At 37.0% G+C, this 25,849-nt stretch overlaps 1 protein-coding gene across 1 annotated transcript; it reads right to left on the minus strand.

Annotated features, from left to right (window-relative positions):
* Window positions 1–3,598: 3,598 nt before the first annotated feature.
* DNAI3 (dynein axonemal intermediate chain 3) lies at window positions 3,599–25,634 on the minus strand. The gene is made up of 22 exons (XM_059478472.1): window positions 25,626–25,634; window positions 25,345–25,383; window positions 21,669–21,850; window positions 21,029–21,133; window positions 20,061–20,198; window positions 18,471–18,670; window positions 18,102–18,218; window positions 17,253–17,437; window positions 16,233–16,354; window positions 16,042–16,131; window positions 15,520–15,633; window positions 13,995–14,126; window positions 12,050–12,123; window positions 10,574–10,721; window positions 9,785–9,872; window positions 9,018–9,148; window positions 7,608–7,671; window positions 7,117–7,247; window positions 6,257–6,461; window positions 5,765–5,856; window positions 4,402–4,535; window positions 3,599–3,811 (listed from the first exon to the last, which is right to left on the minus strand). Exons 2-22 carry the CDS (start codon window positions 25,355–25,357, stop codon window positions 3,805–3,807), a joined length of 2,472 nt encoding a protein of 823 aa, XP_059334455.1. The 5' UTR covers window positions 25,358–25,383; window positions 25,626–25,634; the 3' UTR covers window positions 3,599–3,804.
* Window positions 25,635–25,849: the final 215 nt, after the last annotated feature.

Genomic DNA, 25,849 nt, shown 5'->3' on the forward strand with positions numbered 1-25,849 from the left:
TGAATTAATTATATAAAGACATTTAGCTTTTCAGATGTTTTGTTCTGTTGTCATGTCCAGATTGACCAAATGTTTGAGTCAGGTAATTAAAAACAAGCCACTACTCCATTAGCACTCTTTGAAAGATGTTTGCATTTAAATTTATTTATTAATCTTTCATTGCCTGTAATAATCCAGATGAGGCAGGTGGTTCTCTCTTGAATGCACGTAAGCTTTTCCTCCAGGAGGGCTCTGTAACTCTGTCAACTTTAGTACTTTAATATTACAACAGTGGAAATTTGTGACTCCATAAATTATATTCATGTTAATATCATGAAGTAATTAAAATACATTAATATATTGCATTACTGTAACATTTCCTGGTAATTTAGTTATAACAATTTGTAAAACACATATCTTAGAAATCCTCCTTTAATGAGATATTTCCCAAGTGGTATTTTGTTATGGTATTCCTTATATATATATATTCTTATAGAGACTGTTATATTTCATATAGTGAGTTATAGAATCTGGTCAAGCTGCATTCTTTTTGTGATTGTTACAGATTCTTAAGGAACAGAATTACTGTGGGAATCACCTTAATCTAGGAACACTAAACTGGGAGATTAAAACAACCTGCTTCTGCCAAAGCAGTAATTAAGTTTTTTACACAAAAGGGCAGCCTCTGGCTGTGTGTGGATGCAGGGCAGAGCTCCTCCAGCCCTGTGGCCACAGCCAGCAGCCTCCTTTGCTGTGCTGACCCGTGCTGTTGTCTGCTGGGTGAGCCTCCTTTGGCACCAGGAGCAGCTCCTGTTCACCAGGACTGGAAGAGTTAACAGCAGAGGGAGAGCCTGCAGTGGAGTTCAGAGAGCAAATTGTCCTTGGAGTCCGTGGACTTCCTTCAGGTGTGACCTCTGCTTCCAGGTAAAGAAAATGGGTGTGGGTGCTTTTACAGAGGCAGTTCCAGGGCTTGCACCAAAATCACAAACAAATGGTTTTACCCAAGCACAAGACACTGATGGCCATGTGCAGGGATGGGTCACAACCAAGAATTGTAGTTTGTAGTCCCCAGGGAAAAGCAGAAATGCAAAGGTAGGTCTGTGCTTTCTTTACTGCCAAGGGTTAGGGATATGATACACTTCAGTGGATTTAGGAGTGAACTAGGGCCATTTGTAGAGTTTTAATCCTTTCCTGATTGTTTAAATAGGATTTTCCACATTCCAAACACTGTTGGTGCTGTGTGGTTGATCCACCTTTTTGCTTTTTCCCCTATTAGCTTCCCAAAGTGCTCATTACAGGAGCATGCAAGAGGGGAGTGGAGATGGTGTGGAGTGTGGGATAGTGGGGTGGCATGACCTCAGGCTGGCTTAAGCCACTGGGGACCTACATGCTCAGAAACTTCAGGTATTTGCATCTGTCTTTTCCAAATGTGTAACCTATGTGTATGTTTGTTAATGCACCAGACAAGAAATGGATCTGCAGCTTAGACACGTTCTAAAAACAGAGGGAAACATCCCCAATGGATATGTAGGATTTTTACAGAATAAATCTATAAATCTGATAAAGCAGAGACGCGTGTGGTATTTCCACTGTCTGATCTCAACCCCTTCCCCTTCATCCCCATCCCAAGGATGGGGATATTGGCATTCTTGACAGGAACTGTATTTTGGTATAGGAAGATGTTGTTTCACATTCTGCAGCTAACACCAGCTGAAAGATGGTTATTTGGGGTGTAGGGGGGACTGATGTTACACTGTCATGTAACTATGATACATTTTTTTAAAATGTTATCCTACATAACGAAATTAACTGTTTTCATTGTGCTTGTCCCTTAGAACCAAGCAGGAAAACCTGTGATGTGCCTTAACATCTTCAGGGCAGAACTGCAACGGCCCGATGGGAGATGATGCAAAGCTGGCCCTGCAGGTATTTGAACATCTAGAATTGTGTTAGATTAAAGGATCCTGGTGGGATGTCTAATCTCATGTCTCCTGTGTTACTTGGGAACAGAGATGAGGAGGAAAATGGCTCTCAGGAAGATGACTCCCTTTCCATTGGTCATTCCTGCAGCTCCCCAAACTGCTGTAGGGAGGGAAGGGATTCTGATAAGCAGAATCCTGATCTGCTGCCTCTTTGGCCTTGCTGTTAGGAAAGCCCATCTGAAATCCCTCTGTCTTTTGGGATATTTTTTAAATCAAAACTCTTAAGAGTGCCTCTGTGGTGGGGAACAAGGCTCCCATTGAGGCTGCTGCCTCTTCTGGGGAGTAGTGACAGAGCTGCAGTGGAGGGGGTTGGCTGGGCTTTCCAGATAAGCCATGGCCATCTGATTGATTTATGTGTAGCTTGCAGCCCTGTTAATCAAAAGAAATCTGTGGAAGATGCTCTGAGGTGGTGTGCTAATGAAGTCCAAGCCTGATAATAGGTGAGCTTTTTAATTAGTCAGTTGTATGATGTTTACATATCTGTGTAGAGCAGGCTGTTTGTTAGTTAAATATTGATTTAGCAGAGGAGCAGTGTTCTCTTCCTGTTTGCACTCTGACTGCAAACACTGTGCTGCAGGTGCTAGGGATGTGCTTGTTGAATTTTCCTTGGTTATAATTTAGAACTAGTTCAATGTGAGGACAAGGAATATTGCTATAATATTTAAACTTCAAAGTAACAAACAAGACCATTTTTCAAACCAAGTCCTATCTACTCGCTCCAAACCTCTCTTAATCTGACCAAAGTTCAATCAAAGTGCTAAAAGTACATGATAGAGAGATCCTGGCTGTAGAAAATTGAAGGGCCATGTCTTTAATACTGCCTAACTCCACTTTGCAGTGTTTATTTTGGGATGCAGGAGCCTCACATTGATCCTGTTTTCTCTTTGGCTGTGCTTTACTCTGACGAAGCAGAGCACTGGGGCTGGCTATTGCTTGTCAGCTGAAGATCCTTTCTGCAAATCCCCTGTGTGTCAGTTGTCTTTTGTGCTTTAGTGTCTACTGTGACCACATGGACATTTGTTTGACAGGAGTCTGTGACCCTCAAACAGTTTGGTGAGTCATGGAAAGAGTGAACTCACCCGTATAGGGTTTAATCTGTCCTCCTCTGATAGATTTAATTTCTGCCTGACAGGCTCTGCTCAGTTACATGGTGTCTGACCTGGCTATTGAAGTAGCAGCAGAAGCACTTACCAGAGAGTCCTCTCTGGATGGAGAGTGGGCATTAATATGCATGAGCTGTTACTTATTTACACTGTTAAATATTAAAACTTCTGTATAACACCATTTGATCTCTCTGAGGGATAATTGTCTTTTGACAGAAATGCACAGCTACAGTGAGCTTACTAAAAGCTGTTTGTTCTAAATAATACTGATTTATTTGAGAGAACAATATATTTTAATGGACTTGGTTTTCTATTTGTAAGGACTTGCCAGGATTAAGTAACAATATGTTTGTAAACTGATGATAGCAAGTAAAAGTAGTTCAGAGTCCTGACAGAGCTTTGAAAACTATTATTTAAAGAGAATATTCATTATAACTGTATTAAGGAAAAATAGTGGGGAAACCAGGTCCAAATCAATTGTTCTTTAACCACACTGAGCAAACAAATAGATAAGGTTAATGAAACAATAATCTCTTGCTGCAAGATTCTTTATTTCCAAAGCTAAACACATTCTGCTGAAATAGAGGTCTTTCAATAAGAAGCTTGCTGGTTCTAATGGGCTCTAAGCATCCAGTCAGGAAAGTACTTCTTGTTTCTAAATCCATTACTATCTGCTTCTCCAGCTCTAGAAACACAGTATAATTTTCTTGATCCTCCATCTCTTCTTCTCTTTTCTGTAGTCATAATCTGAAGGAAAAAAACAAACCAGGCAATAATGCACTGTTAAGCTTTGAAACTGTTTGTGACCCCATTGCTTTCCAGTGGATTGTGCCAGTGCTGTCACAAATTAATGAAAATAGGCATCACCATGGGCTACATCAATCAACCAGAGAAATGGCAGTTTAGTTATTATGACAGTTTAGTTATTTAGTATTAAACCATTTAACAAAAGTGGATAAGCAAAATTCGTATGTAAAGAAGGGAAGGCTGGAATCCATCCTTGCTTGAAGGAGCAATAGGGAAGTTTATAGGGAAGTTGACAAAATGTAATTCTTTGACCAAGCAACTGGTGTAAAATGAAAAGCAAATTTATAGTTGTTAAATGTCCATAGGCTCTAATGCTCTTGCAGGGGGGTTCATTTGACCAAGAAATGCACCACGTGAACTGGGACCATCTTTTCCATTCTTAAGAACCATAGATATGAAATAAAGAGATACTAAACAATTCTGATTATGCCCATCCTGATTTTTTTTGGAAAATCCTGTCTAGCAATACAGATGCATTTTAAAGATAAAAAGAAATACAGAACATTTTCTTAATTCCAAATGTAACATACTGTTTTCTGTCTCTCTGTCTCCAGCTCAATTTCATTTCTGTTTTGGCTTGAAACTTTTGATACTCTTCAAACTCCTCTTCACAGTGCTTCAGATATTTGACTTCTCTTTTGAAGTAATCGAGTACTTTTGCATGCTGTAAACACAGTGACAAACAAGGGTCACTACATGCTGAAAGACACAGATCTCTTGCTGATGATCTGAATGGTATCATCCAAATTGGAAATAGATATATCTCTATTTATCCCAGTAGTCTGCAGAAAAACAATTCAAAGGTGTGACAAACTTCAGGCACAAAGAAACCATCAACTACCATACTTTGGTAGTACATTTTGCATTTATTCTGTCTGGGATTCTGTGTTTTACTTTTTGTTAGTCTCTTCAACAGCCTAGTGGTTTTCAGTGAATACTTCAGTTACAATGAACATAATCTAAATATTAGTGGCCATTCTTTGGTTGATAATTCTGCACCCTAAAGAGTTTGGTTCCAAAGCAAACGTAATCTGTGCAGAAGCAATGTGTTTCCTCAGATCACTCAGCTCCTGCCTTGCTTTGGAGAAGTTGTTTTTACTATAATGAAGCTGCTGATGAGATGTTTTATTGCTGCCTACTGCATCTCTGTGCATGGCAAACCTTTATGGGATGTTTATAAACTATTTAAGTGCCTACATAAACATTACACTGCAGGAGAATGGGAAGATGGTTTTGTGGTGTAAGAGTAACAGACTAGGCAGGAGGCAAGACTGCTAGACTGACACACTAGCTGGATCTTTGGCTGGGAGGTGGAGGAAAAGAAAAACTGAAAACTATGTAGAAAAAAAAAGGGAAATTAAAACTGCTTGCATTGTTCCCATGGCCTTTTGGTACAGATGGTCCTTATTTCAAGAGCGTGAATGAGTGGGAATGTTAGTAACAGCTTTCAAAATGTGCTTTCACTGAACCAGAACCAGATATAAAGACATGTAAATTGAATGTCCAAATTATAAGGAAAAAAAAATTAACACAAATGTGGACAAGAAGGTGTAAAGAAAAAAGAATTCAATATATATACATTGCTATGCACTCTAAAACATTGTTTTACTGCATGAAAGGTGTCATTTTATGGATGTGACAAAAATGCTGGCCTCTTAATTGTGTTTTCATGTAGCCAGGTTGGAACGTGGAATTCTGCTACCTATCACTGATTTCCTTTAGCTGACTCTTACCTAAGCTCAGTACAAAGCCAGCTTGGCTACAGGTGATCTTTGGAGAATATGGCTGTACTGATCTCAAATTAATTGCCATTATTTGAAGATGCAGACTTGTTTCTGTGTTGGAGTTTTCAGGATAAAGTGTCAAAGAGATTTAATAAAAATTCTTACTAACCTCATTACTTGGAGGTTGACATAATGTTTGACAGATTTCCAAAATGTGCAGAACTCCAAGATTGTCAGAAACAGCCAGAAAATGCTGCTCTGCTGAAAGATATTTGACAAAAAAAGTATAAACAATCCAAATTCCAACAGCAACGTGAACCTCCACCCAAAGACAAGCTACAGACAGTTCTTGGTTTTTTTCTGGTCTTTTTAGTTTGTTGTTCACTGCAGCAAAAAAAACAACCTTCTTGCTCTGTTATTTCATTAATCCCTTTCAAGTTTTTCTTTTAAAATACTTTTTTAAAAAATGAAATATTTTTAGTTGCCTTTATGCCATGATAATACACTTAGAACTGAAGTATCCATTTTTGTATGTACAATGTTAAATTTGTGGAAGTATGTACTTATATAAGATCATTTGTAGTAAGATTTGTGTAATTCAGAGTCATGAGCCATTTTGCAAACAGTGTAGCACAATAAAGCACAATCACCACCCACATACCTGAGGCAATGGAGGGGCTGATGCAAGTGATGATTGATTTGGAGATGTTCTGGAAATGAGATGGTTCATGAGTTTTCTTCAGTAAGTCCCAAATATCTATACTTCCATTGTCTCTGCCAAGGAAGAAAACTCCTGGTCTTGTTAAGGACCATTGTCCTGCAGTGTATCTTCCTGCAGAGCAGCTTGACTGAAGTATTGGTCCATTCTTAATTTTTTTTGTAAAACAAAAGATAGACCAGACAATTAAACAGTACTATCAAGTCACTGCTTCAGAGCTTCTGTCTTGGAAAATGCTCACCATTTAAATGGTTCCATTACAAAAATTATATCAATGGCAAAATTCCTGCTACCTGCTGCAGATAAAAAGGATTGTGGGGAAATAAAAACCCTGGTATCTCACTTCCAGTCTCTTCAGGTAATCTGTCTGTCTGCTGTTAAAACCTGTGGTCTGGAGATTTTTTCAGGTGCAGGTAACCTGGGTTCCTGCATGAGAACCTTAAAAAAACCCCACGTTTCTTTGTTTTCATGTGCTGAAATAACCTTGTCCTAAAATACAGCTTCTTCAGATTTGTTCAGCAGGCATTTCCCTAGCAGAAGAAATGAATAGTTGGTAAGCTATGCCTTTTACAAGGTTAGAATTTAAGAAAGTCACTTCATTTTTTCTGTAAAAGGCAAGTCTACTAAGCTCTATCTAAAACAGTTTTCTGATGTGAAGATGGAAAGCTTCTTTTATATCTGTTTGATGATATGAAGCTTCATGACTTACATGTTTCTGAAAATACAGTCTCTGAGCCTGTTATAGCAGGACTGTACTCTTGTACACCTATCACAAATGTTACAGCTGTGTTAAAGTAACTTACTGTAACTCCTTCTTTCCAAATGGCAAACCTCTGGCCTCCAATGCTTAGAAAGATGTCTTTAAAAAATGGAGATTTCTGGAGAGTGTTGATAGTTTCGGTGTGGAGGGAGTATTTCTGGGAGTGCTTCTGACCTATTGGAGGGAAAAGGCAGTTGCTTGTTCCTAGTGCCTTAGGGATCAAGAAACAAGAGTGCAGGACCTACCACAGCCCTGGAAGATATCAGCCTCTTCTTTTTACTCACAAGGTACAGGAATTGGATTTGCCACAAATCTAGTTACTTTCATGATTTGTGCCAATATCTTTGTACTATTTTCTCATGCCAACTAAAGTGCTTGCACTTTTGAGGGTGTACTGTTAAATCCAGGTGTTATCAGTGAGAGAGACTATTAGAGCTATGAGCAAGAACCTTAAAAAGATGAAGTATAGACACAAATATTTTCAAGTTAGTAATATATAAAGGCTTAAACAGGTATTGAGAAGCTTGAACTTACTAACTGGTTTTGCTGTATTAGCATCAATTTTCTTTTTCCATTCAGAATAAACAACTTCTCCATCCTGTAATGTCAAAAAATCAAGCAAATGCTAATGTTAGAGCTTGGTGGTTTATTTCAAAGTGACTTGTTTTTAAGCTGAGACTTTTCTTAATTATAACCATTGATGCCAAGATGATTTTTTTGCTTTTTCTTTTATATACTTTTTATATAACTTTTATGTATCCTCAGTATTCTTAGCATGCAGACTTGTAATTCCTTAAGTCTAATAATTTAGCACAGTCCTAGTGTTCTGTTAGGCCAGGAGACCAAACATCCTAAAGGCCTTGTAGTAGGAGGCTGGAAAAACCCACACTATCCTGGGAAACCAAGGTCCTGTCTAGAACATCTCCTGTAGACTGGAGATTTGGCCCATCCAGGGAGAATTCCTCATATGGGGGAATATAATGCCATTCATCCAGGTCTCCCATTGGGGATAAGCTAATTTGGAAGGTCTATAAATTGTATACAAGATCTGGTGTGTGTGTGCATTGGGTCACATTGGCAAAGTGATGCACCAGTAATGAACCTTATTACATACTGAGGTAAAAACCCCTTATCCCTTAACCTTGTCTGGCTCTCCACTTTTAATACCAGGGAAAGGCATCACCATCATTAAATATGATCTGAGTAAATGAGAACCTGAATTTGCAGCCAGTGACTGAAAACACAATATAGTTTTGCATCACCATTTTTCAGTTATGTATTGCCAAAACAGCTTTACTTGCCATGATGAATGTAAGCAGTCCTTTCTGCAGAATCAGGTGTTTGCTTTTGATAGTTCATACTTTGCTCCAGTATTTGGGGAAAAGCTGACTGGAAGCAAAAAGGAGTCTAATTTTCATTTCCATGTGAACTCAGAACTGGGAAAGACCCATGAATTTTAGTAGCATAGGGTAGGTAGCAGGTTATGAATAGTTGGAATTTCCAAATGGGAAATTAAGTTGGGGGGCAAACTGTAGAATAAACGTTTTCACATGACATGTGGGGAGACACTAGAAAAATTACTAATCTTATGTGTTCTGGAATAAGGAAATAGTCTTTGGATCCTAATAGGTGCTTAAGCTCAACATATTTTGGAAATGTCTTCTAATTCTGCTCTTAAAGTAATGGTTCACAGTCTACTGAATATTGGAGGTTTATTATTTTTAAGCACGTAGCTAACAGTATTAATAATGTATTAATTAATAATATAATATTAATAATGTATAAAGTGGAAGTAAAAGGTGGCATGTTCAGAGAGATCTTTTCAGTTATACCTGAAGAAAACGTGCAAGTCCATACATTTGTGAAAACCCTGTTATTTAACTCTTCAGTCTTTCAGACATCTTGGATTAACATTTTCATTGGTAATACATTATTTTCACTTACTTCTTTTCCAATAAAAAAGTCTGTGGATATATTCTCTAGCAGTTCCAGATTTCTGCTTGAAGAAACATTCATCTCTGCACATGTGCTCTCTTTGACGGATCCTCTTAGTGTGCTCCGAGGTCTTACCCTCCCTGGGAAATGACAGTGGCATCTTTTTGTTACACACTGGAAAGGTGGTTTGTGGACAAGGGGAATTTCAAGAAGAGATATGAAGAAAGACTGCCAAGTAAAGCAGCAGTTCTGTAGGTTTACTGTTTCCTGGTGGAGTCTCCCCATTGCTGCAACTCTGAAGTCAGTGCTTCTTATACCCAGTCAATGCTCAGGGTGTTGCACCATCCTGTTCTGTGCCAGTTTTACACAGCACCAGTGTCTCTGTGGGAGCTGCCCTTACACATCACCCATAGCTGCCACAGCCAGGAGCTAACATCTCTGCTCCAGGGAATGGATTATGTTTCTAAAAATACTTTTCTGTAATGGCTGAAAAGGACATATTGTTTCAGGGATAAAGAGATTGGGTGAGGGATTTGCATAGGCTTTTAAGTGAAGCTGGATAGAGTCACTGTGTATATGGAATTGCTCAGTTTGGATTTTTTTTGTACATCTCTTCCTAGTCAGTGCACGTAGGTTACACACTATACTTAGGAAATCTTCTCCAAATGTGTGTAGCTATACAGTATTTTGTTGCTCAGCTTTTATTATGTATATACTGAAATACAAGCTTATTAAAAACATTTTCCTCTGTAAGCAAGGTGTAATAAAAATGTTACCTGGGGCTTTGAAACGATACTGCAGTTTCCTGAAGCTGATTCTCGTGGGACCATACTCTGTGTCATTATCCCTTTCACGCAGATTGATCTGCTCAGGAAGAAGTGCATTTGCTAAACCATTTTGTCACATCTGTGAGGTACAAGTCTAAATTACTTTCTGCTGTAATGGAACAGAACTTTGCAGTGTGTTTGTAATACTCCACAATCAGTATTTGCTGCCTCACATACAAGCATGGAAAAAATGGTGTTTGTGTTACCTCCTTCCTGTAAGAATTTTGCTTTGTTTCTAGCAAAAAAGCCCAAACAACCCAACTTCTTGCTTGTTCAAAAACTGTATCAGCTGCAGGTATTCTGAGCAGCACAGATCAGCATGTCTAAAATTATAACTTCTTTTTCTTACCTAACATTGTTTCCATCCTCACTTTTTTTTTTTTCACAACCTGCTATGGCTATTTTCATGAGAGTGAATGTTGGTTTGCTGGTAATTATGGTTCTGCTGATCATGACCATGTTGCACTATTTGGAACCCACTGAGATAGACAGTAGAGCATCTGAAAAGGTTGACAGGAACTTACAGTATTTACACAAATACTTTTGCACCTACTGCAGTTTTTTAGAAGCAGTCATGCTGTTTCTCATGAATTAGCTTTTCAAAATGTATTTTATTTAAGTTTCAAAGGAATGTCGAAGTATTTAATTTTATAATCAGAAAGAAAATATGTTCCTATGGAGTTCTGGCCATATCTACAGCTTGGCTCAATCCCTGTGTTTTGTATTTGTGGACACTACCTTTATGAGAGGTTTCCAGGAGAGATCTAAATCCTCATCAGTGTCATCATATGCACCAGGGGGCATCTGAGATCTTTTCTCCTCTATTTTTGCAGATAAAAATTCTTCACGACGTTCCGTGGATGGAATATCCCAAAATAATATTGAGCTGCAAAATAATTGTATAATGTATATTTTAGAGTGTTTTGGTTTGCAGCTACATGCAATTCTCCTTACATTTTAAAGCCTTATATAACAGTAGAGACTGAAAGTCAGACAAAGGCTAGATAATTAATTGCTTCTTTTGCAAATGATGAAATATATTTCTTCATTCACCCTTTCAGTATTCATCCAGTTTGCTTATGGACAGTTGAACTTACTGGCACTGCCTGGGTGAAATTCCTGAAGGCTGTAGCAGGAAATTTAGTAACTCAAACTGAAGTTCAGTCTCAGTTTTTGTGTACCAATTAATTTGCTGATGTTTAAGGCAAATGGTCCCACTCATATTTGTCATCTCATAGGACTCTTCAGCCCTCTGATTATTCCTTTTGGTCTACTCTGGACATTCACTCTCAGGTTTGATATAGCCAATGAAACTTTCCTCATTGCTGATATCTCTTTCCCTTTTCTAACAGGAGCTGCTCAGGGACATGTGCTCTTCAAGTATGACATTACAGTGACTTCCCTGTTCTTAACTTCAAATACTTTCAATTTGGAATCCTGGTGTGTGAGTAGTTAAAATAATTTCTTCTATGTGTATTACTTATATTACACTGCAAACTTATTAAGAACTGCATTTGTAATCTTACTTCTCATTTAATTCTTCAAAGTCTTCTCTGTTATTTGATTAGGAAAAATAACTTAGCAATATTATAAAATTTTGCTCTCTCTGACACTCCCTTTGATGTAACTAACAAATATATGATTGAGCCCACCCATGCAGCCTTGAAGCCTTAAGCCTTCTGACATCATGAAAGGTAAACATTTATTTCCACTTTTTGCATTCTGCCTCCCTTGCTAGTCTTTCATACAGAATAATAATATAACTATCATGACTATTTTGTCCACAAAAGAGGAGATTCACAAAGAGTAATTCTGCTAGCTAAGTCTCCAAATTGATATGTAATTTAAAGTATTTCTGTAGAAATAAGCCTTGGAATCTTTTAACAGCTTTTTGTGCATGTCCTACAAACAAATGCAAGTGTGGGGATGTGGCTTTCCAGGCTAACGTGTGTGATCGACACTATTCTGAAGGGGGTACACAGAATATGAACATATATATGCAAGGGCTTTCAGTTAATAAACTCTTAATGCCTTTACTGTAAAGGGTTTAACTGGGCAAGAATGCAAAGTGCTTGTCTTCTGCATACAGAATTTCAGCCACTCAGGATTTGCTGATAGGAATCCAGAAATGTGCCAGTTAAATTATGCATTATGCCTCATAAAGCTTTTCAAAGGAAACTGGAAGATTTCTTGTAGAGTATGTATTGTACATACCAATCAGGGGAGCATGTTACAAGCTGCAGTTTTTTTTCATCTTTGTTTTCAGAAGTTCCACCCTTTTGGTTTTCCTGAAAATAATGGTAATAATTATTACAGGGGAAGAAGATGATGAAAGACAAAAATCACACTCTGATATGTAAGTACTTCAACACATAAACAGGCTACTAGAAATTAAGTCACTGTTTCTGCTTGGATAAGGTTTGGAAATCAGGGCTCATTAATTTGCAGTTATGAAGTCAAGGTATTTTACAAATATGCTTCAAGTGAACTGATACCAGCTTTGCTTGCTTCACACCTAAAATTCTAAATGAACTTAGCAGGATAAATACTTACCTCTTTAATTTGCCATGTTTGTAACTTCTATTATGCAGTTTAACCAAAGAACCAGTAATTGAGAAATTTATCTCCAACAGTTCAGTGTAGTGGGAGTGATGTGTCTTTGCCAAGTTTATACCATGGGTCACCTATCTTAAATTATCACTTGGCTAGACCTCACTTAGGGATTGTAGTGGTGCCCTCAAATGTTAATTATTAATTGTTTAGTTTTTGTGTGTGGGGTTCTGCAAGTTTTATACTATTTATAATTTACCAAGTAGTTATTGGTTTATAGCAAATGAATTTTAATTACTCAGGAAAATAACTGAAAGGTGTCAGAGGTAACAAGGGATTATAGGCTAATCAAATCTACCTTCCAGTATATAAAACCAAACATATTTTGGGAAAAACTGTACTTACCAAGTATGTGGCAAAATTTCGGCTATTTTTTGTAAGCCAAATTAGGCTTAAAAATCAGTTTGTCTATCTGGAATCACAATGGTAGTAATGCAGGCAGGCAAAGCTGAATTAGATTCTGGATATAACTTTGAATACTTTTTCATTAATATGTAATTATAAAACTGCTGATTTCAGGAACTGTGCCATAAAAGCTGCTGTGTTGTGCAAAGGCTGACAGTACTCCGTGTTTACATAACAAAAGTATGTCCCAGTAATGTTGCTAAATACTGGCAAAGTGACTCCTTTGTCAGTGTTATTTATCAAGCATGGGTCTCCTGTATCTGTTATGCCAGATGAAGACAAAAACAGGCTTCTGAGCCTAAAGTTTGACTAAAAAACCCCACCCAAACAACAAAAACCACAACAATGTTCTGCTATCCAATCCCTTTCTTCATACTTTACATCTGGTACCAGTTAGTATCCATGACTATTACTGTATAAAATAATAATGAACAGAGGGATCAGCTGACATTTGATGATATATGTGTCCCCCTTTTCTCACTTTTCTGGAAATGCCACTAAGGACTGTAGTGTCTGTGAAGTTTTAGATTTTTTTTCAAAAATGTATAGATATATAATTTCCATAAACCTTTTAAAGATTTCAGTTTTCTTCTTCTTGGCCTGCTTTTCCACTGGCATTATTTTGCATTTGACTACATTTGCATTTCAAATGAATTTAGCACCATTTGCAATACTTTGATAGTAAATCAGTGTAAATCAGTATCCAGTGTTCCTATAGACCATAAGCACTTTGGTGCTTTAAAACTATAATGGAAAAAGTAAGGTGACTACAATAATGCCATTCTTCAGGTAATTGAAGTTATTGCTTAGAATTCTTAGTGACAGTCTAGGTTGCTCATAGTAGAAATTCAATACATTTTAAATATGGAAAGCTTACTATAATTTTGAATTATGCTTGTCTGTAAAGTTGTGGAAATTTTTTCCAGTATTAGTAGATTCATATCAGACTGAGAGCACAGCACAGTTGTAAAGCACAATGAACACAACAAGAGGCACCAGATTATTAGTATTTACTAAATGCAGTGAGAAATAATGAATACAAATAATTAACTCTCTAGTATTTTCTCTTGAGTTTACATTAGGATTTCTGAGGTAGTAGATTAGAAAAGCAATAAAAAGAAGAGAAATTAATTTTTAAACTCACCTCAACATTACATGGTAGCCATTGTACATCTGTTACTGGCTGTGTATGACAATATGGTGTGGGAGAGGCTGCACAATTTCTCACTAGAGGTGGCTCTGTGCTACTGTACTGGGCTTGCTTCTTAGGTGATGGCTAGAAATGTTTTAAGAAAAGATATCTTAGTGCATTTTCAAAATAAAATAGTAGATCAAAGAATAAAAGGTTACTTTGCATTCTGTTAACGCTTTTTCATATATTTCAGATCAGTTTATAGCACTTTTTAGGGGTCTAATACCTTCCATTTGAGGAAAAAAAAAGGGAAGTATCGAAAAAGGCCTTTGGATATAAAGTTCTAAAAAGATTTCCAACATGCCTCCACACATATGCAGACATCATTAATGTCTCCACTCCTCTCGGGGCTTTCTTCTGCTTATCCTCCTTACTGTCTTTTTCTACTGAAATCATCTTCTCATCTTCCAAGCTACCTTTTCTATGTTCATAAACATCTAGAATACTTTCAGTATTTTTTTCAGTAGAAACAATATGTGTTTGACAGGCTTTTTAAGGTTAGAGTGGAGGGTATATTGATGCCTATTGAAGAACAGACTCACTAAAACAGAAGTTGCACAAAATGCAGTAAACCTTTTAAGCTGTACTAATCAGGTAGAAATTATACCATGTTAATTGTGATAAAGGTTTGATTTCATGAACTCATCTTCTCCTTTCTAGTGTCTCATTGCAAAGATTATCTACTCCCCTCTTTTGAGTCAGGATACCCTCGCCTGTTTTTTCTCCACAGACATACAGATACACTGCAATATACTTATAACAGAAGTATTTAACATATTAATAGTTGTTATCTTGATTTCATAGAATCACAGAATGTTAAGGGGTTGGAGTGGACCTTATAGATTATCTAGTCCCAGCCCCCAGCCATGGACAGGGACACCTTCCACTAGACCAGGTTGCTCAAGGCCTTTTCCAACCTGGCTTTGAACACTGTCAGGGCTGGGGCATCCACAGCCTCCCTGGGCAAACTGTGCCAGTGTCTCACCGCCCTCACAAAGCAAACAATTTCTTCTGAATATCTAACCTAAATTTCCTCTCTTTTAATTTTTACCCATTACTCATTGTCCTGTCACTACAGTTGCACACCAAGAGTCCTTCTCTGGCTTCCCTCTAGATTCCCTTCAGATCCTGGAAAGTTGCTATGAGCCCTTCATGCAACCTTCTCCAGGCTGAACAGCCCCAACTTTCCCAGCTTGTCTTTGTAGAGGAGGTGCTCCAGTGCTCTTATCAATTGTGTGGCCCTTCTCTGGACTTGCTCCAACAGTTCCATGTCCTCCTTGTGTTGGGGGCACCAGAGCTGGATGCAGTGCTCTGGGTGGGATCTCACCAGAGCAGAGTATGGGCCAGAATCCCTTCCCTTGTCCTGCTGGCCACACTGCTTTGGATGCAGCCCAGGATGCAGCTGGTGTTCTGTGTGCCAGGGCTCACTGCTGGGGAACCCCTGTGCACCATATCCACCCATCAGCACCAGAGTTACCTCAGTCACCACTGCTGCTCTTGGCTCACCCTCTGCAGAGTCAGTGACTTCCTCAACAACAGGCTTTGTACTTTCCAGCCTTTCTTCATGTTTAGAAATATCCCACAATACAACCTACAATGATAAATTAGTATGTTACAAATTATATTTGTATATGTGTATTAATACATTGTGCATTAATACACTTTTTTTTTTTCAAATCATGGTGATTTGGGGAAACAGAAGAAATTCACTTTCTGCACCAGAATTTGTGAAGTCTTTAAAGTATTTTCTCTTCAGCTTGATGCAATCAGAAGAAAGGTTACATATGTCTCTAAAAACAAGTCTTTTATGACTTGACCTATTTATCAGTACGGTAATGGCTCAGCTATGGAATAACCAGACATAGCTTCAGGACTCTGTGACATCTGTCTTCTGTCTGTCACTGTGTTACTATGGATGTTGAGTACATCTCTTCACCCTTATTTTTATACTGGAAGAAAATACAGAAATATGCAATTTTATTTTTAAAGATTGAAAAACCTGTCCATCAACACAGCCACCAGCAATGAAATTTGGACTGCTTGGACTGAACTGAAAGCAGTAAATGTCTTCAGGAGCCTTCAACACCAACTAGAGAGAAGAAAAACAAGATAATTGAGAAATAGTCACACCATTTGTTTGTTCTCATGTTATTTAAATACTTGGCATATTTAAAAGTCATGATTAAATACCTGGAGGCAGGAAGGCTCAAATATACTCCAGAGAAGTATAACTGACTGTAGCAATGATTTATTAGAAAGGTTTACTTGTTCTTCATACGAAGGCTGCTCTCTTGCTGACAGTGCTATAATCCCTAATCAAAAGAGAAAATAAATTTTCTCAAAAGAGACAACTCAAGTTTCAACACATTGATAATTATCCTAAATGACTTATATTTATACCTTCTGAATACAGGGAAAAAACCCCACCAAGCAGGAAAGAAACCCCAAACAAACCAACCATGTATATTTCTTTTTTTTCAGATCAGCTTTGAGGAGACTATTTTCGTTACTTAACATTAGGTTATTTTAAAATGAGTCATAGAACCTATGCATCAGGATAAAACTCTTCTTTTTTCACTCATGCTCCTCAATGATGTAATAGTGCACCTGAAATGATGTGACAGACATGTAGACCTGGCCACCCACCATGAAAACAAATCTTTGTAACCCAATTCATTTTCTTACCCAGGCTGCAGTGTTGGCTAGTAGTATGCTGGGAGCTGGGGCATTTTTATGGAAGTTAACTGTGCCTTTGGGTCTGGCTGTGCAGAGCAGTAATGCACAGCAGGGAGCAGGAGTTGACATTTTGTGTGTCTTGTGATGCTCCCTGGCACTGGCAGAGCCGTGTCCTGCTGAGGCTGTGACATTCCTCACCAGCATGAGGCTGCTGTGAGAGCCAGGCATGGGCACAAGCACAGTGCTATGCAGGGCCATCTGAAGAGTCTGGCACCACAACCCTGCTTAAATGAGCCTCACAGGGGGAAATTTCTCTAACCTATAATCTCCACTTGTACATTAGGGTAAAGGACATGGCATGGCCTATATGAATTCTACAAAGAATTTGTCTCATTTTTCATTTTGCCTCAAATTGGCAATACAAACAGGGATACTAAATCAGTTTTGATTTCTTTTTAAATTTAAAAGTTGATGATTTTATGAAAGACGCCTATTTTATAGCTGTCATATAAATCAGTACTATAAGTGCATTACCATAAATGGTTGGATGCCAGCGAACGCAGCTAATGGTTCTGTTCTTGAGATACTGCACATCTGTAAATGTTTGGTATTCTGTAAAATAAACATCTGGCATGCCTTCTTCTTGGTCTTCTGCGAGGGCCTTCCAGTCATCAAAAAAAACGTTCATAATTTCATTTTGCTGCAGTGCAATTTCCACTCTGTTTTGTGAAAAGAACAGTTAAGACTTCAATAATCCAGATGTGACTACTCAGTAGTAGAATTACAAATATTTCTGTAAAGAGGTAGCTTCTGTTTTTCACAAAATTATGGTCACATTAGTTTAAAAATCAAGTGTTAATTCCTCAGTGCTGTATCACTGCGAGGAAACAATCTTCTATTTAAACAGAAATAGCTACTGTATCAAGAATTTAGCTTCATTTCTTTGTGGGCCAGGTACAGACCAATTGTCCAATTCTTTGTGCAAAAAAATGTCATTAAGTATGATTTGTCCCACTTAATGGGACATGGCTAAGGGCATAATCAGGGGTAGGACAGCACCTTTGCTCACTGCACAACCATCTGATGAGTGGGAAGTTTTGCAGTTTGTTTGAAAACGTGTATCACTATTAACTTTAGCAGTTCTGATATCTATGTAAAGCAACATTCATATCTGTATAGCATAGACATCATGGTTATTTTCACATAAAGAAGTATTAAGTTATTGTTTGTTAATATTATAATAATAAAAAAGGAAAAAAGTATATAGAAACATAAAATAAAATTGGTATTTGACTAGACCAATGATCCATTCAGACAAGAGTTCTTGCTTGTGTTCTGTATTATTTCAGGTAGTCTTCAAATGTACTGCTGCAATAATTTTACCTTAAATGTACTGCTGTAAGAAATTTTTTCAGCCTCTGAGATGACAGACTCTCTGCTTTTGCTTCATTTGACAACTGCCTTGGATAATACTGTGTGGATGCATTTTTTGGATAGGTCCTACCAAGTTGGAATAAATTTGAATGTAAGTATAGAAAACATTTCAAAGACAGAAACCTATTTAATGTGTAAAATTAAAATATATAGTTTTTCTAGACACCAAAAAAAAATATTTAAGAAAAAAGATGCAAACAGAGAATCCAATTTTTTTCTATTAATCAGTTTGTAACTGAGTAAGTCCAGAATTTTAGTTGAGATAAGAAACAGTGCATAGCTTAATAAATCAGCTGATAAATGTTTTCTCATGCTTACCATTTTGTCTGAGTAGTAGCTTCTCTTAGTTTTGGAACCATTTGCACCCCCACATCCCTTTCAAGCAGTTTAATACTGAAAGTATTGTCTTCATAGGCTGTGCATTCAGCATAGCTCTCTTTGTCATCTGCAGCATTCTTGTCAGTAAATGTAATGGGTGCACCAAACTGCCTGCGAACTCGAGAGATCTTGTACTTAATCTGCAAAAGATACATTTCCATAGCTGAAAAGAGAAAGCTTTTGGAAAGCTCATTCTTTAAAATGGCTGCATTCATATAATGGTAGAATTAGTTCCCTTAACAATTTCTGCACTGAGTTTATTAATATTTCTGCATTTTGAAGTTCTGAAGTGCTCTTATAAATAAACTACATATGTAATAGAAGACAGGTTTGTATTTGTAAAACTAGAAGTTGTAGCATTTTTGGATTACTGCTAGGAGGAAACAGAATTACATTTTCTAATTCATCCAGTATCAAAACTGCACATTTAATTAATTGATTTACAGAAAGCCTTATATAATACTGAATTAGGCTTCCAAGACCTAATTTTCAGCTCTTCCCTTTTGGTGGAAGTTCAGAGGAGTTTCCTTATGTTGAGAAGGATGAAGGTTTCCTTATGTTGAGAAGGATGTGTCTTGACTTCTGTCCACAAAGAGAAGTAGGCACTTGATTTCAGGCAGTAGAGGGGTATTGATTTGTCTTGGTTTCACATCCAGGTACTTTTCCCCAGCACCTCCCACAGAATTGGAAAGGAAAGTGAGCTAAAATACTTGTGAGTGGACCTTGCCAGCCATGCAGAATGCAGAATATGGAATTCTTGGACTGTGCATGTATTAAATTAAATTACTGTGAAATAGCTTTAGAGCAATCAGACATTATTTTAGGTGTATGCAATATGTTCAGTTGCTGAGAACTATCAAAACTTAGCCAGTCTTCCCTGAAGAGGGATTTAGGTACCGAGTAAAAATCACTCATGAACAGTTAGATACTTGGAGATGCCCCACACATCACCAATTAGCTGACAGCTGTGAGTGGGTCTAGTTTTTGGACATATAATCTCTCTCTCTCTCTCTCTCTCTATATATATATATGTATAATCTGTAGATGTAATTAATCAAATATGTCCTTCTGTAAAGTCAGCTTATAATACCTATGGATACTTAAAGACTGTTGCATGCTACTTAGAGGCCATTCATATACCAGAACTGTTCCCTGAGCTTCATGGAAACAGAGCAATGACTCCCATTGGCATCTGGCCACTTGGTAAATTGAGCAAAAAGTGGCAGAGCTGCCAGTGATCAAAGATGATCAGGACTTCTGACCTTAAACCTTAAAAAGTGGTTATGTCCAAGGTGGTGATACATGCCTAATTTGCAAGACTTAGGGAATAGAGTTCAAAATAAAAGTTTCTGCAGCACTTTCAGCTTTTGTTAAAAGTTTAGATATGTCTCTATTTCTCTCTGTTAGTTTTCTTGAAAAACCTCAAGAAAAACTAGGATTGCAGCTTCCAACTTCCTGACTTGTTGCTTTTTAAAAATAAACATAGGGGTTTTATATTTATTTCATTGACTAACATCTGTTGATTCTGACCTTTGTCTCCCTTTCTATAAGAGATTCTTCTTCAACTTCCTTTTCGCTGCCAAGGGAAACCCAAGGTTTGCGGGGTTCTGGAGTTTCCTCTATGTTTTCTTCTTCTGTTTCTTCTTTTTCTTCTGCAGCTTCTAAAGACTGTGATATCAAACAGTGAGAAATGGTACTTTTTCAAAAAATTGTTACAGAAATGTAAGTATTAACTAGAAACCCAGGTTTCAGTCTTAATCACACATTCTTTATTTTGTCTCAGAGTAGTGAGTCTGAGTATACTGTGCCTCTGGGCAGGGCTGGCTTAGGTCCTGTTCATTTGTGCATTAGAATTTTCCAATAATATTTAATATTTAATTACTAAAGAGAGACTGTTGTCTTGAAAGCAAATAATTTTTTATAAAAAGAATTTATAGTGATTTTTTCCATTAGACCCTCTAGCCTGGAACTGCATTTTATTTTTCTTAATTTTTTCTTCTCCTCGTTCCCTGATGCTGGATGGCAAACTCATATTCAAAAATTATATAATCTTTCTATAAACATTCTCCTATGATGCAGTGTACAAGTTCTATTTATCTGGAGCTGTTTAGAACTGAAGAACATTTTCATGATTTGAAGAATATATTCATAGATATTATGAAAAATAAGTACAATACTTCTTTGAAAATGCTCTATATGTTTATTTTCTGTTATTTTTATGTCTGAGAAAACTGATTATTGGCAGAGAAAATGAATGCTTATGATAAAAACGTAGCAGTGGGGGTTCTACTGGCCCTCTGAAGTAAAATGCAAAACCTAAATTTAGCCCTTCTCAGAATAAAATATATTTTTACAGTGATACACATATTTTTCCATTATCAGCTTAACCATTAAAGAAATACTGGGTGCTTAAGAATACTATTCCTGACATCTTTGTTTGAGACTAGATTCTAAAATATTTATAGATAGAACAATGCTCTGTTATACTTGGATTTTACCTTTAGAAAGTTTTCCTTGGCTTCTTCAGAAGCAACAATATAAAAGTTCTGTCCATACTGTGAGCTTGGATCAAAAACTACCAAGAGTTCTTCCCCTGGATATTCCTATTTTAATGAAAAAAATTAGTGGAAAACTGAAAACAAATAATACTCAAAATAAACATAAAGTTGTGACTGGAAAAGCTACCACCAATTTAGTGTGTTAGCTTAATTTTGTATTCTTAGTGGAGAATTTAATGTGCCAATTGAAAGGAATAGATGGGGGTTTATTTTGTAATAAAAATAAGTCTGGGACAAAACTAATCTTTTATACAGACAATTAAACAGAAAATAAACTGTTTTAATGATTCTCAATATATAGGCCATGCATAAGGGGAAGCCAAGTATGTGGAGCTCTGTCAGTTCACAGAATCAAAACTAATATATGCTACTTTTAGCATATTTTCAATCTGAAGCTAGTAAAAAAAAAATGCATGGCAAGCCATGAGAAACTTAGAGTCAACAACTGCCATGACCTCTAGCACTCAGATATTACAGCATCAGTGTGTTTACACAGAGCCAAACAAGAACAGACCCATTCTCCAAAAGAATGGACACTCTGAGAGCATGTCTTAAAGAGAGAATGAAATATGCTACATACTAGGATAACTTTTTTGAAAGGGAGGAAATCAGAAGATTTAGCTCTTGTTTTCATGTCTTGAATTATGTCCTCTTTTTTAATACACTTGAAATTATTTTCTTCTGTGACATCTTCGTCGGGTCGGCAATTAAAAATTTCTTGGGTCTTTTCAGTCAAAAGCAAAGGAAAGATTTCTGGGTGGCCTTTGAAAAAAAGCAAAATTACATGAGTGTTGTTTAAACATGCATGTAAACTTTGATAAGTCTATGTCTTTACTGTTTCTAGCATAATGCCTTTGAATCTCTCACCTATGCCTTTGAATCTCTCGGCTTTGTTTTTGCTATTTTGGAAGGCGTGAAATACAAATTATATTTACTTTATTAATCTTTGAAAATACTCTACCCAACATTTTGCACATAATGAATATGATTTCCCTGGTATGGGGAGCTTTTTTTTCTTTTGATGAAGAGGTAATTAACAACTTCAGTGAAAAATCTTTAAGGGGTTGGTTTTAATATATTAAGGGCAAAACTGCACGGTTCTGACTTAAGAAAGCCTTTGAATAAATACCCTGTGGTCCTTCCTTATAGGGCAGCACCATATTAAGCCAAATCTAGGTGAGGATGCTTTTCTGATTTTGGACTTTCATCTTGCTCCCATTGAGTTCAGAGTGCAGGAGAGACTATTCCTCACCAATCAAATGAGACTAAAGCAAGCTCACGGAGATTAAAGTCAGATATTTATTTTCAGTTCTATTGGAGAATGTTGTTTTCTACACACACGATGTCTGTTAGGTTCATTCATATTAACTCAGAATAAGATATTGCTTATCTTTGTGCTAGCATGGATATCTGCATTGTTTTGGGGGAGGCTGGATGCAGTTAGGTGACCTGTCAGCTGTGCTCTGCCAACACTCAGTCTGGGGATAGCATACAGTGCTTCTCACTGTGTGTGCCAGCTGTATGTGAGTAGGGCAATGTGTGTAATGCTGGCCTTTCTTACACCTCACATCTTCTGTCTCCAGCTGCATGACAGCTCTAAGGGGCCAAGATCCCTCTAGGCCCAGCCAGTAGATTCCTGCCCCTGAGACTCCTCTGCTGCACTGCCCTGCTAGCAGGCTCATGCTCTGTCTCAGCTGCCCAGAAAGGGCATTCCTCATGAAGGCCGCTACATTTTTGTCTGGGCAGGTTAGGAGATGTTCATCTTTTTGGTGAACTGGAAACGAAAAGACTTAGGGATGTGTATACTGTTTTACTGAACTGAAATGTGCTGGCTGTGATAATAGGTGATACTTTCTCTCTTTGTTTCAGTCTCTTAGTTTAAATCACTTAGTATTTTATCTTAATTCCCGGCACCTGTGGGGCTTTTCCTCTTTGTGCATGCCTTGAAGAGAAGTTGACATACCTCAAATGATGATTGTGACCAGCTGTGTCAGCATGTTTTGAGAAGTCATCTCTAATCTAAGCCAACAAGGACTCACAAAATGGTAAATCCTCCTTAATCTCTGCATAATCCTATCACATAATACATTATGTTTGATGAATCTGACATTTATCCTTTAAAATCTTTCAGCACTGCTACTCCACTGCATCTGCTCTGCCACAGTCATCACTAAAATTAAGGGCATGCCTGATGTTTCTGGTGCATGCTACACTGTTCCAAGTATGGATTACTTAGTGTCCACTACTTATTTCATAGCACATACAATCTGTAGCATGCACAGGCCATTAGTTCACTCTCATCACAAGCTGTAATCAATATTGCATGATTTTCCTTTTTGATATCTTGGAGATTTCCAGGATTTCTGTGTGGATGCTTCCAAAAAATACAGAATCATAGGGATGTTGATTGCAAAGACCTCCAAGTCATCTGGTCCAAACTCACTGTTGGTAACACCAGACCTCAAAAATCCCAGCCAGGAGGAATGTTTGGTTTAGACATTATTGTTTGCTACAATAAGCTTTTATGGTGCTGTTCTTTAAATGCTGAATCATGTGTAAGCTTTGTGCACAAATGCTAATGCTGAAAAAATCCTTTTAAAGAGCTGTAGGTTTCATTGCCAAATGAAACAATACAAGCATGCATCAAAGTTAAGCAAGAATACAATGGACATCACTACAAGAGGAAACAGAGTAATACAGATACTCTAAGTACATTTTTTTCAACTCCCTATTGCTATAAGCCCAAACTAAAAACAAAGAAATGATCAGAATTAAAATTATACCTTTCAGTCTAAAGAATTAAAATTCTATATTGTGGAATATTGTTTTTAACAGAGTCTATAACATAAGGAGCTGACACTGGAGTTCTTACATTATAAATATTATTATTGAATGCTCTTTTCCAGTAAAAAGTGTGTAACATCTGATCATAGGCTTCACATTGTTTTTCTATTTGTAAATTGTACCTGTATAATTTGTAACAGTCAGCAGCTCTTAGTGCTAGGAGATCTCCATAAAAGACCAAGAAACTCTAAGGAAGAAGTAAAGAACACTTGCAGGCCTAAGGAGTGTGTGCTCAGTGTTTAAATCTTGCACAGGCAGAGTTTGCTTACACCCGTGTTGTTTTCCTGCTTTCAGCACCAGGTTCCTGGCACTGGTTTAGCTCTTAGAGCTCTAACCTTATTTGCCAGCAGGTGGAGGTACAATTCTCTCTTACTAACTATCTCCTGCAACACGGAAAGCACATTTTTAAAGTGGTACATTTTTAAAGTACCACTTTAATCATCAGAGGGATCACTTTTTGTGCATTTTCATAAACTGCAGCTTAGCCATTTTGGTGATGCTAACCAGAGAACAATTTTCACGCAGTGCTCATAGGATTATGGAGGAAAACAAGTGATTTACAGTTTCTTTTAGAATTACCAAGTTTGTGTACCCCTTGTTTGCCACTCTGTTTTAGCTTTTAACAATAAAAGCTGTATTGTTACAAGCCAATTAATAAGATAACCCTTTGGACTGTTCCTGTAAACCACAGATAAATTTTACTTTGGTATCAATTTAAGTTATATCTGAGGGATAATTGCACAAATTGGGTCAGAAGAAAAATACAACCAGAAATATGGAAAATAAGAAAACATTGGAAATCATTTGGTGTCTAAGAAAAAGGAATATATTTAAATTTGGATAATTGCATACTTTTAGCCCTTAATTATGGCCATGCTTAAAACCTAACTTTACTTGAACATAAACCTAATTGTGACTTTTAAATGGTTATTTTTTTTCCCTTACAAAGAAAAAAAAGATGCTAATCGATGTCTATTGGTATCTATGATTAAGAACCACAAGTGGTATGCTAAAATAATATTTTCATGAAATTTAATAATGGTTCAAAAAAGATCAAAGATTAATGAATTATTAAAATAATCATGTTTTTCCTTCAATTGCTAAACTATTTCTAAATGCAAAGATTTTGCACCCTATAATTCTGTTAGGATGCCTATTTCCCTCTATCCCAACTCCTCTCAAACCAAGAAAAAAACCTCTTCTAAACCCCATACCTGTTTCCTGCTGCACTGCCTGCTACTCAGAGAGCCACTGTAATTACTGTGATAACTGCATTTCTAAATAGTTTCTATTTTTCCCCATTCATTAAAAAACATTTTCTTTTTATTCTCTGCATTAGTAACACTGAAACTTCAAACTGCTTTGAGTATTTCAGAACTACTGCTTTAAAGCTCAGTCATCATAGCACTTACCTATACTGCCCATAGAAAGATCAACTTCATCTTGTTTACCTGAAATATAAGGACATGATGTTATCACTGTTGGTTACAGAACTATAATGAGTAATTTTACCTCTCTCAGTTATTTATATAAAATAGCATATTCTAATTGATCTCACGTTTTTTTAATGCACAGGGCCAAAATAATTAAGGTAGATCTCATGTGAGCCCAGATTGCTGCTTGTTTCATTTTTGCTGTACCTTACCAAGATGTGTTTCTTTTTCCTTTTCATGATTCCTTAGCTTTGTTTTACCTTTTTGTTTCTTTGCTGCTGGTTTTGAATCTTTCAAGGTGCTCTGGCTGGATTTGACACTTTTTGACATTTTTTCAGATTTCTCTAGAGAAAGATAAATATCATTAATAATTTTAAGTAGACAACAGAATGCACCATGTATGAGTGAAAATTTTGTCCATGACTTTATGTAGCTTATCATTATAATAATATTTTCATATGCAGCTAAAGGTATGTTTCATAGT

Source organism: Ammospiza nelsoni, chromosome 9 (assembly GCF_027579445.1).
Source record: "Ammospiza nelsoni isolate bAmmNel1 chromosome 9, bAmmNel1.pri, whole genome shotgun sequence".
NCBI classification, from domain to species: Eukaryota; Metazoa; Chordata; class Aves; order Passeriformes; family Passerellidae; genus Ammospiza; species Ammospiza nelsoni.